The sequence below is a fragment of the Oncorhynchus tshawytscha genome, linkage group LG12 (assembly GCF_018296145.1).
Source record: "Oncorhynchus tshawytscha isolate Ot180627B linkage group LG12, Otsh_v2.0, whole genome shotgun sequence".
Lineage (NCBI taxonomy): Eukaryota > Metazoa > Chordata > Actinopteri > Salmoniformes > Salmonidae > Oncorhynchus > Oncorhynchus tshawytscha.
The window spans coordinates 12292649-12306690 of record NC_056440.1 but is presented as its reverse complement, the minus strand read 5'-3'; the positions used below and the strand labels follow the sequence as shown (position 1 = coordinate 12306690).

The 14042-nt window shown below is 43.8% G+C and overlaps 1 protein-coding gene across 1 annotated transcript; it reads left to right on the top strand.

Moving 5' to 3' along the window:
- Nucleotides 1–227: 227 nt before the first annotated feature.
- Nucleotides 228–14042, top strand: tesca (tescalcin a). Its single transcript, XM_024438199.2, has 8 exons — nucleotides 228–472; nucleotides 5046–5115; nucleotides 9419–9499; nucleotides 10035–10174; nucleotides 10668–10729; nucleotides 12497–12604; nucleotides 12822–12869; nucleotides 13192–14042. Exons 1-8 carry the CDS (start codon nucleotides 409–411, stop codon nucleotides 13279–13281), a joined length of 663 nt encoding a protein of 220 aa, XP_024293967.1. The 5' UTR covers nucleotides 228–408; the 3' UTR covers nucleotides 13282–14042.

Below are 14042 nucleotides of genomic sequence, written 5' to 3'. Positions count from 1 at the left end.
TCTGTAACGTTACACTCAATGACAATGCCTTTTCACTACACGCAAAGATTACATTTGAAATGAAAGTCTCATTCTGCTATTAATGACTGATTGTGCATCCGTCACATTACCAGTAATTAATTCAAGGACACAGTCGACTCATTCTGAATTGACTCGTGTAAAAAAAATCGATATATATTCCTCTACAATGGTACACTGTTTTAGGACCTTGGGGAAGTCAGCACAGCGTCTCTCCCAATGGACCATAATAAAGAGTATGTTACTAACTTCCTTATGAAAGCAGAGGAAAGAGCTTCTTGGTACTAGTGAGGACGGTACAACTCAAGTAGTTTTACCTGCGGTTAAGATCATAGTGCGCTCCTGAAAGAACTTCAATGCGCATTTGCAGCTCTTTTGAGAATAATCGCAATGGGAGCCTCGCAGTCTGCGGGCACTGAACACGAGTTCCAAGATCTGGCTGATCGAACTGGATGTAAGTAGCCTAGGCTTTACAATACTCTTAACAGTTTTATTTCACTTTCTATTTGATTATAATCAAATTCAAAACAACTCTTTATTTATCAATAAATAGACTAAACTTTGATGAAGGGAAAATACTCGACATGTCCAAAAGTATGTGGACACCCGCTCACTGAATATATTCCAAAATCATGGGCATTAATATGGAATTGGTAACCCCTTTACTGCTATAACAGCCTCCACCCTTCTGGGAAGGCTTTCCACTAGATGTTGGAACATTGCTGCAGGGACTTGCTTCCATTTAGCCACAAGGGCATTAGTGAGGTCGGGTAATGTTGGGCGATTAGGCCTGGCTCGCAGTTGGCTTTCCAATTCATCCCAAAGGTGTTCGATGGGGTTGAGGTTAGGGCTCTGTGCAGGCCACTAAAGTTCTTCCACACTGAACTTGAAAAACAATTTCTGTATGGACCTCGCATTGTGCATGGGGGCATTGTCATGCTGAAACAGGAACATTTTCCCCAAACTGTTGCCACAGAATTGAAAGCACAAGATTGTCTAGAATGTCTTTGTATGCTGTAGTGTTAAGATTCCCTTTCACTGGAACTAATTGGCCTAGCCCGAACCATGAAAAACAGCCCCAGATCATTATTTCTCCTCCACCAAACTTTACAGTTGGCACTATGCATTGGTGCAGGTAGCGTTTTTCTGGCATGCGCAAAACCTAAAAACTTGTCTATTGGATTGCCAGATGGTGAAGCGTGATTCATCACTCCAGTGAACACATTTCCACTGCTCCAGAGTCCAATGGCGGCGAGCTTTACACCACTCCAGCCGATGCTTGGCATCGCGCATGGTGATCTTAGGCTTGTGTGCGTGCGGCTGCTAGGCAAAAGTAAAATCATTGCATGAAGCTCCTGACAAACAGTTATTGTGCTGAAGTTGCTTCCAGAGGCAGTTTGCTACCCAGTAGTGAGTGTTGCAACCGAGGACAGACGATTTGTACGTGCTATGCGCTTCAGCACCTGGCGATCCCGTTCTGTGAGCTTGTGTGGCCTACCACTTCACGGCTGAGCCAGTGTTGTTCCTAGATGTATCCACTTCACAATAACAGCACTTACAGTTGACCGGGGCAGTGTAGCAAATCTAGAAGTGCCTCCTCAGTTCATATTTCAAACTAGAATTCTGAATTGCATAGTCACATTTCTTTGGTCAGTCTTCTGAAGAGCACAGAATGAGATGCTGTATTCTGGCTGTTTTCACATGAATAGACAATAGTTGGATTGTCCTTCTGTCATTCAATTGAACATTTGATTAGAAGGTGGTAGGTGGTGGTAGGTAAGGACAGAGGGACCACTGTTTATTGAACCAGATGTATAGAATGTCATGCAACTTGCCAATATGGCTCCATGCAAGATTAATATGTTGAGTCTACAGGCTACTCTATAGTCAGATTTTTTACTTTGTAGTAAAAATAATAATTTGTGATTTCAAAATTGCACTGTCAATTATGTATCTAAAAATTAATTGACAGTCCAACAAATATCACAGTATTTTTGGAAGTGAAAAGTGTTGCTTCCCCTCAGTGTATAACAAGTGGATGAAGTACAGGTTAGCTTCTCCTCAGTGTATAACACGTGGATGAAGTACAGGTTAGCTTCCCGTCAGTGTATAACACGTGGATGAAGTACAGGTTAGCTTCTCCTCAGTGTATAACACGTGGATGAAGTACAGGTTAGCTTCCCCTCAGTGTATAACACGTGGATGAAGTACAGGTTAGCTTCCCCTCAGTGTATAACACGTGGATGAAGTACAGGTTAGCTTCCCTCAGTGTATAACACATGGATGAAGTACAGGTTAGCTTCTCCTCAGTGTATAACAGGTGGATGAAGTACAGGTTAGCTTCTCCTCAGTGTATAACACGTGGATGAAGTACAGGTTAGCTTCTCTCTCACGTGGATGAAGTACAGGTTAGCTTCTCCTCAGTGTATAACACGTGAATGAAGTACAGGTTAGCTTCTCCTCAGTGTATAACACGTGGATGAAGTACAGGTTAGCTTCCCTCAGTGTATAACACGTGGATTACAGGTTAGCTTCTCCTCAGTGTATAACACGTGGATGAAGTACAGGTTAGCTTCCCCTCAGTGTATAACACATGGATGAAGTACAGGTTAGCTTCTCCTTAGTGTATAACAGGTGGATGAAGTACAGGTTAGCTTCTCCTCAGTGTATAACACGTGGATGAAGTACAGGTTAGCTTCTCCTCAGTGTATAACACGTGAATGAAGTACAGGTTAGCTTCTCCTCAGTGTATAACACGTGGATGAAGTACAGGTTAGCTTCCCCTCAGTGTATAACACGTGGATGAAGTACAGGTTAGCTTCTCCTCAGTGTATAACACATGGATGAAGTACAGGTTAGCTTCCCCTCAGTGTATAACACGTGGATGAAGTACAGTTGTAGTGTATAACACGTGGATGAAGTACAGGTTAGCTTCCTCAGTGTATCAGTGTATAACACGTGGATGAAGTACAGGTTAGCTTCCCGTCAGTGTATAACACGTGGATGAAGTACAGGTTAGCTTCTCCTCAGTGTATAACACGTGGATGAAGTACAGGTTAGCTTCCCTCAGTGTATAACACGTGGATGAAGTAGCTTCCCCTCAGTGTATAACACGTGGATGAAGGTTAGCTTCTCCTCAGTGTATAACACGTGGATGAAGTACAGGTTAGCTTCCCGTCAGTGTATAACACGTGGATGAAGTACAGGTTAGCTTCTCCTCAGTGTATAACACATGGATGAAGTACAGGTTAGCTTCTCCTCAGTGTATAACACGTGGATGAAGTACAGGTTAGCTTCTCCTCAGTGTATAACACGTGGATGAAGTACAGGTTAGCTTCTCCTCAGTGTATAACACGTGGATGAAGTACAGGTTAGCTTCTCCTCAGTGTATAACACGTGGATGAAGTACAGGTTAGCTTCCCCTCAGTGTATAACACGTGGATGAAGTACAGGTTAGCTTCTCCTCAGTGTATAACACGTGGATGAAGTACAGGTTAGCTTCCCCTCAGTGTATAACACGTGAATGAAGTACAGGTTAGCTTCCCCTCAGTGTATAACACGTGGATGAAGTACAGGTTAGCTTCTCCTCAGTGTATAACACGTGGATGAAGTACAGGTTAGCTTCCCGTCAGTGTATAACAGGTGGATGAAGTACAGGTTAGCGTCTCCTCAGTGTATAACACGTGGATGAAGTACAGGTTAGCTTCTCCTCAGTGTATAACACGTGGATGAAGTACAGGTTAGCTTCTCCTCAGTGTATAACACGTGGATGAAGTACAGGTTAGCTTCTCCTCAGTGTATAACACGTGGATGAAGTACAGGTTAGCGTCTCCTCAGTGTATAACACGTGGATGAAGTACAGGTTAGCTTCTCCTCAGTGTATAACACGTGGATGAAGTACAGGTTAGCTTCCCCTCAGTGTATAACACGTGGATGAAGTACAGGTTAGCGTCTCCTCAGTGTATAACACGTGGATGAAGTACAGGTTAGCGTCTCCTCAGTGTATAACACGTGGATGAAGTACAGGTTAGCGTCTCCTCAGTGTATAACACGTGGATGAAGTACAGGTTAGCTTCTCCTCAGTGTATAACATGTACAGGTTTGAAGTGGTAGCTAGGTGTTTGGAACATTGATCTGCTAATCTTATCAGCTGGCTGCTTTCATAAACGGGATGACTGATTTTCAGAAGAGAGGGTGAGAGAGTTCAATGAAGACTGATAATAATACTCTGATTGATCATGGACCGTTTCCAATAAAATTCCAACTTAAGTTTATTACCGTGTGTGTAAAGTGAGAATGGAGATCTTGACAATGAATGCACCCCCACCTACATTAATCTCTACACCTGCCTGTGCAAAGTCTAGTGTGTGGTAGCCTATTGTTCTGTGGTTACTGAAGCATATTCACCTACAGTAGTTGTTGCTCCTGTAAATATGCATTTGAGTATGTGCTCTTAACAGGCACTGAGAGGTGAAGCAAGTTCCTCCTTTAAAATAAACACTATTGTCGGCTAAATAACCTCTTCCAAATATCACAAACTATGGTTCTATAACTGTATCTAGCAACCATAACATTCAAATGCTCATGTGAAGACATTAGCTCACACATAAGTCAATAATTCAAAGTTCCCTTTGAATGCAAATATAATCACACCAGTGTGTTTGTTTTTCCATCAGGCTGATTGTGTTTTTATCATCAGGCTGATTGTGTTTTTATCATCAGGCTGATTGTGTCGTAGGCCCATTGTTGTCACAGTTCTGAACAGGTCTATCTGTTCTGTACCTGTTTGCACCTTATGTTTTGCTACAGTTCATTGACACGTTTTGCATTTCACAACAGATAGAATCCAGAAGGAAAGCTTGAATGAAAATGAAAAGCAGTGTAAAGATAGCCAACCAGTCTAGGAGGGCGGTGTATCTGTAAATACAATACTCTCAAGTTATTAGGACTTTAAGTCTTAAGTGGCTCACTACTGATAAATTGCGAATGCTAATCTGCTCTAAACTACTGTGATTGGTTTCTTTCAGTTTCCCTGGAGCAGATTGGCAACATCAACAAGAGATTCAGACAGCTGAGTAACAATGAGGAGACACTAAGGTATTGTCACCAACGCCCTCATACGGTCCACCAACGCCCTCATACAATCCACCAACGCCCCCATACAGTCCACCAACGCCCTCATACAGTCCACTAGCGCCCTCATACAGTCCACCAACGCCCTCATACAGTCCACCAACGCCCTCATACAGTCCACCAACGCCCTCATACAATCCACCAACGCCCTCATACAGTCCACCAACGCCTTCATACAGTCCACCAACGCCCTCATACAGTCCACCAACGCCCTCATACAGTCCACCAACGCCCTCATACAGTCCACCAACGCCCTCATACAATCCACCAACGCTCTCATACAGTCCACCAACGCCCTCATACAATCCACCAACGTCCTCATACAATCCACCAACGCCCTCATACAATCCATCAACGCCCTCATACAGTTCCCCAACACCCTAATACAGTCCACCAACGCCCTCATACAATCCACCAACGCCCTCATACAGTCCACCAACGCCCTCATACGGTCCACCAACACCCTCATACGGTCCACCAACGCCCTCATACAGTCCACCAATGCCCTCATACGGTTCCCCAACACCCTCATACAGTCCACCAACGCCCTCATACAGTCCACCAACGCCCTCATACGGTCCACCAACACCCTCATACGGTCCACCAACGCCCTCATACAGTCCACCAACGCCCTCATACAATCCACCAACGCCCTCATACAGTTCCCCAACACCCTAATACAGTCCACCAACGCCCTCATACAATCACCAACGCCCTCATACAGTCCACCAACGCCCTCATACAATCCACCAACGCCCTCATACAGTCCACCAACTCCCTCATACAATCCACCAACGCACTCATACAGTCCACCAACGCCCTCATACAATCCACCAACGCCCTCATACAATCCACCAACGCCCTCATACAATCCACCAAAGCCCTCATACAATCCACCAACGCCCTCATACAGTTCCCCAACACCCTAATACAGTCCACCAACGCCCTCATACAATCCACCAACGCCCTCATACAGTCCACCAACGCCCTCATACAATCCACCAACGCCCTCATACAATCCACCAACGCCCTCATACGGTCCACCAACGCCCTCATACAATCCACCAACGCCCTCATACAATCCACCAATGCCCTCATACGGTCCACCAACGCCCTCATACAATCCACCAACGCCCTCATACGGTCCACCAACGCCCTCATACGGTCCACCAACGCCCTCATATGGTCCACCAACGCCCTCATACAGTTCCCCAACACCCTCATACAGTCCACCAACGCCCTCATACGGTCCACCTACACCCTCATACAATCCACCAACGCCCTCATACAGTTCCCCAACACCCTAATACAGTCCACCAACGCCCTCATACAATCCACCAACGCCCTCATACAATCCACCAACGCCCTCATACAATCCACCAACGGCCTCATACAGTTCCCCAACACCCTAATACAGTCCACCAACACCCTAATACAGTCCACCAACGCCCTCATACAATCCACCAACGCCCTCATACAGTCCACCAACGCCCTCATACAATCCACCAACGCCCTCATACAGTCCACCAATGCCCTCATACAGTCCACCAACGCCCTCATACGGTCCACCAACGCCCTCATACAGTTCCCCAACACCCTCATACAGTCCACTAACGCCCTCATACAGTCCACCAACGCCTTCATACGGTCCACCAACACCCTCATACGGTCCACCAACACCCTCATACGGTCCACCAACGCCCTCATACGGTCCACCAACGCCCTCATACAGTCCACCAACGCCCTCATACAATCCACCAACGCCCTCATACAATCCACCAACGCCCTCATACAATCCACCAACGCCCTCATACAGTCCACCAACGCCCTCATACAGTCCACCAACGCCCTCATACAATCCACCAACGCCCTCATACAATCCACAACGCCCTCATACAATCCACCAACGCCCTCATACAATCCACCAACGCCCTCATACAGTCCACCAACGCCCTCATACAATCCACCAACGCCCTCATACAGTCCACCAATGCCCTCATACAGTCCACCAACGCCCCTCATACGGTCCACCAACGCCCTCATACAGTTTCCCAACACCCTCATACAGTCCACTAACGCCCTCATACAGTCCACCAACGCCCTCATACGGTCCACCAACACCCTCATACGGTCCACCAACGCCCTCATACAGTCCACCAACGCCCTCATACAGTCCACCAACGCCCTCATACAATCCACCAACGCCCTCATACAATCCACCAACGCCCTCATACAGTCCACCAACGCCCTCATACAGTCCACCAACGCCCTCATACAATCGACCAACGCCCTCATACAATCCACCAACGCCCTCATACAATCCACCAACGCCCTCATACAGTTCCCCAACACCCTCATACAGTCCACCAACGCCCTCATACAATCCACCACTGCCCTCATACAGTCCACCAACGCCCTCATACAGTACAGTCCACCAACGCCCTCATACGGTCCACCAACGCCCTCATACAGTCCACCAACGCCCTCATACAGTCAACGCCCTCATACAGTTCCACAACACCCTCATACAGTCCACTAGCGCCCTCATACAGTCCACCAACGCCCTCATACAGTCCACCAACGCCCTCATACAATCCACCAATGCTCTCATACAGTCCACCAACACCCTCATACCATCCACCAACGCCCTCATACAATCCACCAATGCCCTCATACAGTTCCCCAACACCCTAATACAGTCCACCAACGCCCTCATACAATCCACCAACGCCCTCATACAGTCCACCAACGCCCTCATACAATCCACCAACGCCCTCATATGGTCCACCAACGCCCTCATACAATCCACCAACGCCCTCATACAATCCACCAACGCCCTCATACGGTCCACCAACGCCCTCATACAATCCACCAACGCCCTCATACGGTCCACCAACGCCCTCATACGGTCCACCAACGCGCTCATACGGTCCACCAACGCCCTCATACAGTTCCCCAACACCCTCATACAGTCCACTAACGCCCTCATACAGTCCACCAACGCCCTCATACGGTCCACCAACGCCCTCATACGGTCCACCAACACCCTCATACGGTCCACCAACGCCCTCATACGGTCCACCAATGCCCTCATACAGTTCCCCAACACCCTCATACAGTCCACTAACGCCCTCATACAGTCCACCAACGCCCTCATACAATCCACCAACGCACTCATACAGTCCACCAACGCCCTCATACAATCCAACCAACGCCCTCATACAATCCACCAACGTCCTCATACAATCCACCAACGCCCTCATACAATCCACCAACGCCCTCATACAGTTCCCCAACACCCTCATACGGTCCACCAACGCCCTCATACGGTCCACCAGCGCCCTTTTTTGCCCCACTGTAAATCTACACCTGCCTGCACGGAGTCGCATTATGAGAAATCTCATGCAGCCTTGTTTATAAGTTTGAAGACTTGAATGTGAGATGTAATCTACACCTCGATTAGGCCGATAGAAATCCTCATCATTTTGTTTAATTATTTTAAATGTGAGTGTCATTATTTCTATATCGCCCACACTTTCTCCTTCTGAACTAATATTAGTGGGATGAGTGTGGCTTCGTGACAATGAACAAGAGCAGCTGCTCAGCAGTTCCACCTCCGACACCTCCAAAACATCAGCTATGCGGGTGTCGGCTATCGTCGGTTAACGCATGATCTGATTGAATCTAGGCCTAAAATAGTGCCTGCTAAGTCCTCTTGAATGTGTTGCATTGTGGGTATTTATGTTATGGCCCACACAGACATAGCACACACACACACAGTGGGACACACACACACATGAACACACACACACACACACACACACACACACATACACACACACATCACACACACACACACACACACACATTGACACTACACACAAACACACACACACACACACACACACACACACACACACACACACATACACACACACACACACACACACACACACACACACACACACACACACACACACACACACAATCACTCATCATTGGCAGGTTGCCTTGCATAGTGACATAGTGATAGATTGCACAGGCGTTCCCTTTAGAAAGAAAAAGGGAGTGTGCAAGTATTTATTTTTGATATTCTGTACTGTACTGAATTGAAATAATATGTATTGACAGAACAATAACCTTGACCTTTAGAAAAAAAAGACGCCATTTAACTTTGATTAATAGAGGTAAATAACTATTATATCATGTTTTCTGTTTTGTTGTTGACTTGTTACTAACGTATTGTCATATCATGTTTCTTCTGCAGTCGAGAGGATTTGGCCAGCATCCCTGCTCTAGATAACAATCCAATCCGGGCTCAAATTATTAATGCATTCTTTGATAAAAGGTGAGTATATAGCCAAAGTGTAATATGGAAAATATCCTCCGACACATTGGTGGTGGCTGGCTTCCGGGTTAAGTGGGTATTGTGTCAAGAAGCAGTACAGCTTGGTTGGGTTGTGTTTCGGAGGACGCACGGCTCTCGACCTTCGCCTCTCCCGAGTCCGTACGGGAGTTGCAGTGATGAGACAAGACTGTAACTACAAATTCGATACCACGAAATTGGGGAGAAAAATAGGTAAAAAATATATAAAATAAAAAACAATATTGAAAATATTGAAATCACTCATGCAATACATCTTTACTGCCATTGACTGTTATAACCAAGTTATTACACATAGACAAGAGTTTTGTTCATGAAGTAATCAGTGATGCTGTGAAGGCTTTAGTCGTGAAGCATGTTCAGCACATGGCAGTCAGTAAATTGCCATGTAACTGTAACTTTATGCCTCTCTAATTGTTTGGTTGAACCAAACTGAACCCTGCCCTCACTGGTGAGCCTGGTTTAACCAGCTAAATGCCTCCTCTGTATCCTGATACAGAAACCTCCACCAGAATGAGACGGGTACAGTCCAGGAGATTGGCTTTGAGGAGTTCCTTATGGTGATGACGCACTTCCGCCCAGCAGCCATGGGCCTAACGGAGGAGGAGAGAGAGAACCTGAGGAGGGAGAAACTACGATGTGAGTTTGGTTTGGTGATGAGTAAAGTAAGATTGTCTAAGACTTGGGTTAGTACCCTGGGCTAATGCCTAGGCTTTAACTCAGTGAGCTAACGTGGTCTTGAGTCATGCAGAATACATGGGTTTGATACTAAGTCAACACCAAGATTTATAATTGAAGAAAAATAACATATTCTGAGTTTCTATTCTAAGGGCTATTCTTCAAGCGTAGATAGAATTCTAACAAAGTTTCAGTTCAGTAATCATACTCTTGTCTAGAATCTAAATACGGCCTAAAGTGCACCAGCCAGTCTGTCTTGATCCTCATAATCATGGCTGAATCTCAGAGGCAAATAGTTTTCTAATCATTCATTAGAGTCATTAGAGCCATTAGAGTCATATCCTTCCCCTGAACAATGATAGTAAGAGACCCTTAAGTTACACTATTTTTCTATAGAGAAAATATTTGGTAAAAAACATACTGTTTAGCTTGTTCCTCTTTATTGTCTCTCCAGTTCTGTTCAACATGCATGACACAGACAGCGACGGCACCATCAACCTGGAGGAGTACAGACGGGTAACGCCTCCCTTTACTTCTCTCTCCTCACCATAGTCCTCCAGGCCCAGGGCCTGTATTCGCAAAGGGCCCGATTCAGACTTGGGAAATGTACGCCTTTCCTACACACTTCTCAGTAGTTGGATTTCACCTTGTGCTGGTGTGTAACAGGCTTTGCAGGCATGGTTCCCTTGGCGCACTGAATTCATTTAATTCAACTGCTGAAAACCCCTCCCACTTGCTAGCCAACAGATTTTCTCGTGGAGTTTACATTCAATATGTTTTTCAGTAAATTTATCTGAAGCCATCCCTTTGAATTTAGTGTAGGCCTATCTTTAATTTGAATTTTGTGTAGGCCTATCTTTAATTTGAATTTAGTGTAGGCCTATCTTTAATTTGAATTTAGTGTAGGCCTATCTTTAATTTGAATTTAGTGTAGGCCTATCTTTAATTTGAATTTAGTGTAGGCCTATCTTTAATTTGAATTTTGTGTAGGCCTATCTTTAATTTGAATTTAGTGTAGGCCTATCTTTAATTTGAATTTAGTGTAGGCCTATCTTTAATTTGAATTTTGTGTAGGCCTATCTTTAATTTGAATTTTGTGTAGGCCTATCTTTAATTTGAATTTTGTGTAGGCCTATCTTTAATTTGAATTTTGTGTAGGCCTATCTTTAATTTGAATTTTGTGTAGGCCTATCTTTAATTTGAATTTTGTGTAGGCCTATCTTTAATTTGAATTTTGTGTAGGCCTATCTTTAATTTGAATTTAGTGTAGGCCTATCTTTAATTTGAATTTTCTTGACAGACTCACTAGAATTTATGGAGAGAAGGGTTCAGAATATTAGGGATCAATTAATGAAAGCCATCTAAATATATGCATATTCATCTCTGTTTCAGAACCAATTGGTAGATTTAAAAATACTCTGATCTTGTATATTATTTAGGGGTAGGAAAGTATTTATGAATAAAATCAATTAAAATACAGTTGTTTGATTCATCCTGAAATTGACCATATTCAATTGTTCAATCCATGACATATTGTAAAGTGAGAACAGTGTACAGTAGGGGTTGAACAGTAGTCCTATAAATCTACCCTAATAATCATGGAACTGTGATGACAATGGTCCTGTCGTTACGGCTTACTCATTTACCCAGCTCTTATCAATAGTTCTTATCAATCTGTAAATGGCAGTGCATGGAGAATGGTGTTATTTCCATCAGAAAAAAATTAAGTTGATGTTGTTCCACTTGGAGCCGACAGGTTTCTCGCCCTTATTCACAGTTTCAGCGCATGTAAAGGTGGGATTTAAGTCAAGGTCAGAATCCGGTGTATCTGTAGACACCACAGCCAAACTTTCATTTATTTGATCTCCACCCCAAACGAACAGCAGGGTGAATAGCATGCTATTCTCATGCTTAAGATCAAGGTCAGTATACTCATAGAGAGAAAAGTGCATATAAGGGACTATCCATTTACCGGTGTGTTTAACTCGGGTCGGAATTCCCCCCAAAGTGTCTCAGAGAAGTAGTGCTGATGTAACATCAGGTCCCACTGTCCACATAGTAATCTTTTACATTAGGATCTAAAACGCAATACTGATCCTGTCAGCACTCCTATCCCTGTGACGCTTTGTGATGGACGGTTTATCATCGACCATTTTAGTATAAATTGAGTTTATTCCAATATTCATGGCAGCTTTAAAGCTGAATTGCGTGTACATCAGAAATTCAAGATAACACAATAAATGAATAAATGTTTTATGGACCATTGTGCTGTTTTCTATCTAGGTGGTGGAGGAGCTCCTATCTAAGGCTGGCACTATCGGACAGGAAACCGCCAAAGCCATCGCAGACGCTGCCATGCTGGAAGTGGCAAGCACTACCAGGGGCAAAATGGTAACGGGGTTATCACTAACACTGCTTTATTGTACTACTGATCAAATAGTTGATGAAGTAGGTATATGAGTAAGATATGCTGATAGCGCGATTAATTACAGTGAACCACACCTTATTTTGAAGTGCAAAGTACCGTTCTACTGTGTACTGCTTCGTGTCGTGCCTAAGAACAGGTCATCATGCCATATTGCTTGAATTGGGTTACTTTGTTTTTCAGGAACCTGATGAATTCTATGAAGGAATCACTTTTGAAAATTTTCTACAGGTATGGTGTTAACTGTGTATTGCACAAGATATTCAAATTGTCTGTTTCATTAAAAAAAAGGAAATGCCATTTCACTATGAGTTATACAAACACAAGCTATTAAAACAGTGACATTTGGTGTCTTTAAATTCTGGTATACTTTATATACATTATACTTTCAATACTGTATACTTGATATACTTTATGCTGTTTACTTTATATAATGTATACTTTATTCTTTTTACTTTATATACTGTTTATTTATTTATATACTGTACTGTATACTTTATATACTGTATACTGCCATATCAGTCTTATATTCCACTAGCCTTTCTCCCCTCAGATTCTAAACACCTTCGATATTGAGACGAGGATGCATGTTCGATTCTTACACATGGACACTGCAACCTTGCGATGTGGAAAATCTAAATGAGCCTCGGTCTCCTTTAAGAGACATCGTTATGGTACTGCTGTTTTTTTGTTGAATTAGCCTCTTCCGTCTTCCTCTGTAATAAAGCCAAATACTTTTCATATGCACTAATATTTAAATACAATTAACATGCACTAATGTTTTCATACTTTTAATTATTCATGGGAAATTATTATCAGAATAATACATTGTGATACATGACATGTAAATGCACAATATTATCTACATATACCCCCCTCAACCTTTATACCCCCCTCCTCCCTCCATACTGCCCCCCTCATGTCAATGTTATGTTTACAGTGCTAACATTTTGAGTGCCTAGATGTTCACATGACCTGTTATGTGGATTACTTCTGAGGATCAGAGTTGGCAATGGCATCCAGGGTCACTATTATTCTGGCTCACATTCAGAGCCTGAGACACGGGGCACAGTGCATTCCTACAGGGCTAGAGACTTGGGACTCATTTATCTACTTCTCCCAGCTTTATTATGTCTGTGTTTTTCCAATTGAAACACTGGACACTATCCTCTGCTATGGCCTTGGTAGGGAGACTTACAGCACTCTCTAAGTTGTAAGTCTCACCTTCCTACCCTCTAAAACCAAAGAATAACCACTTAAATGTACTACTTCTTTGTTTTAAGTTCAATTTCTAATACATTAAATGGATATTATGCCCAAAGAAGTTGTAATAGCCTTGACAGTAATTTATATACATTTTCTATAAATTCAAAATAAAAATTGTGATGAAAAATGTCAACATTA

What these genes read in the sequence shown, in the direction of transcription:
- tesca (XM_024438199.2), top strand. Translation starts at nt 409, where the DNA reads ATGGGAGCCTCGCAGTCTGCGGGCACTGAACACGAGTTCCAAGATCTG. An exon ending in AACAATGAGGAGACACTAAG is followed by an intron (nt 5,116 to 9,418) that starts GTATTGTCACCA and finishes TTTCTTCTGCAG; the next exon opens with TCGAGAGGATTTGGCCAGCA. An exon ending in GCACTACCAGGGGCAAAATG is followed by an intron (nt 12,605 to 12,821) that starts GTAACGGGGTTA and finishes TTTGTTTTTCAG; the next exon opens with GAACCTGATGAATTCTATGA.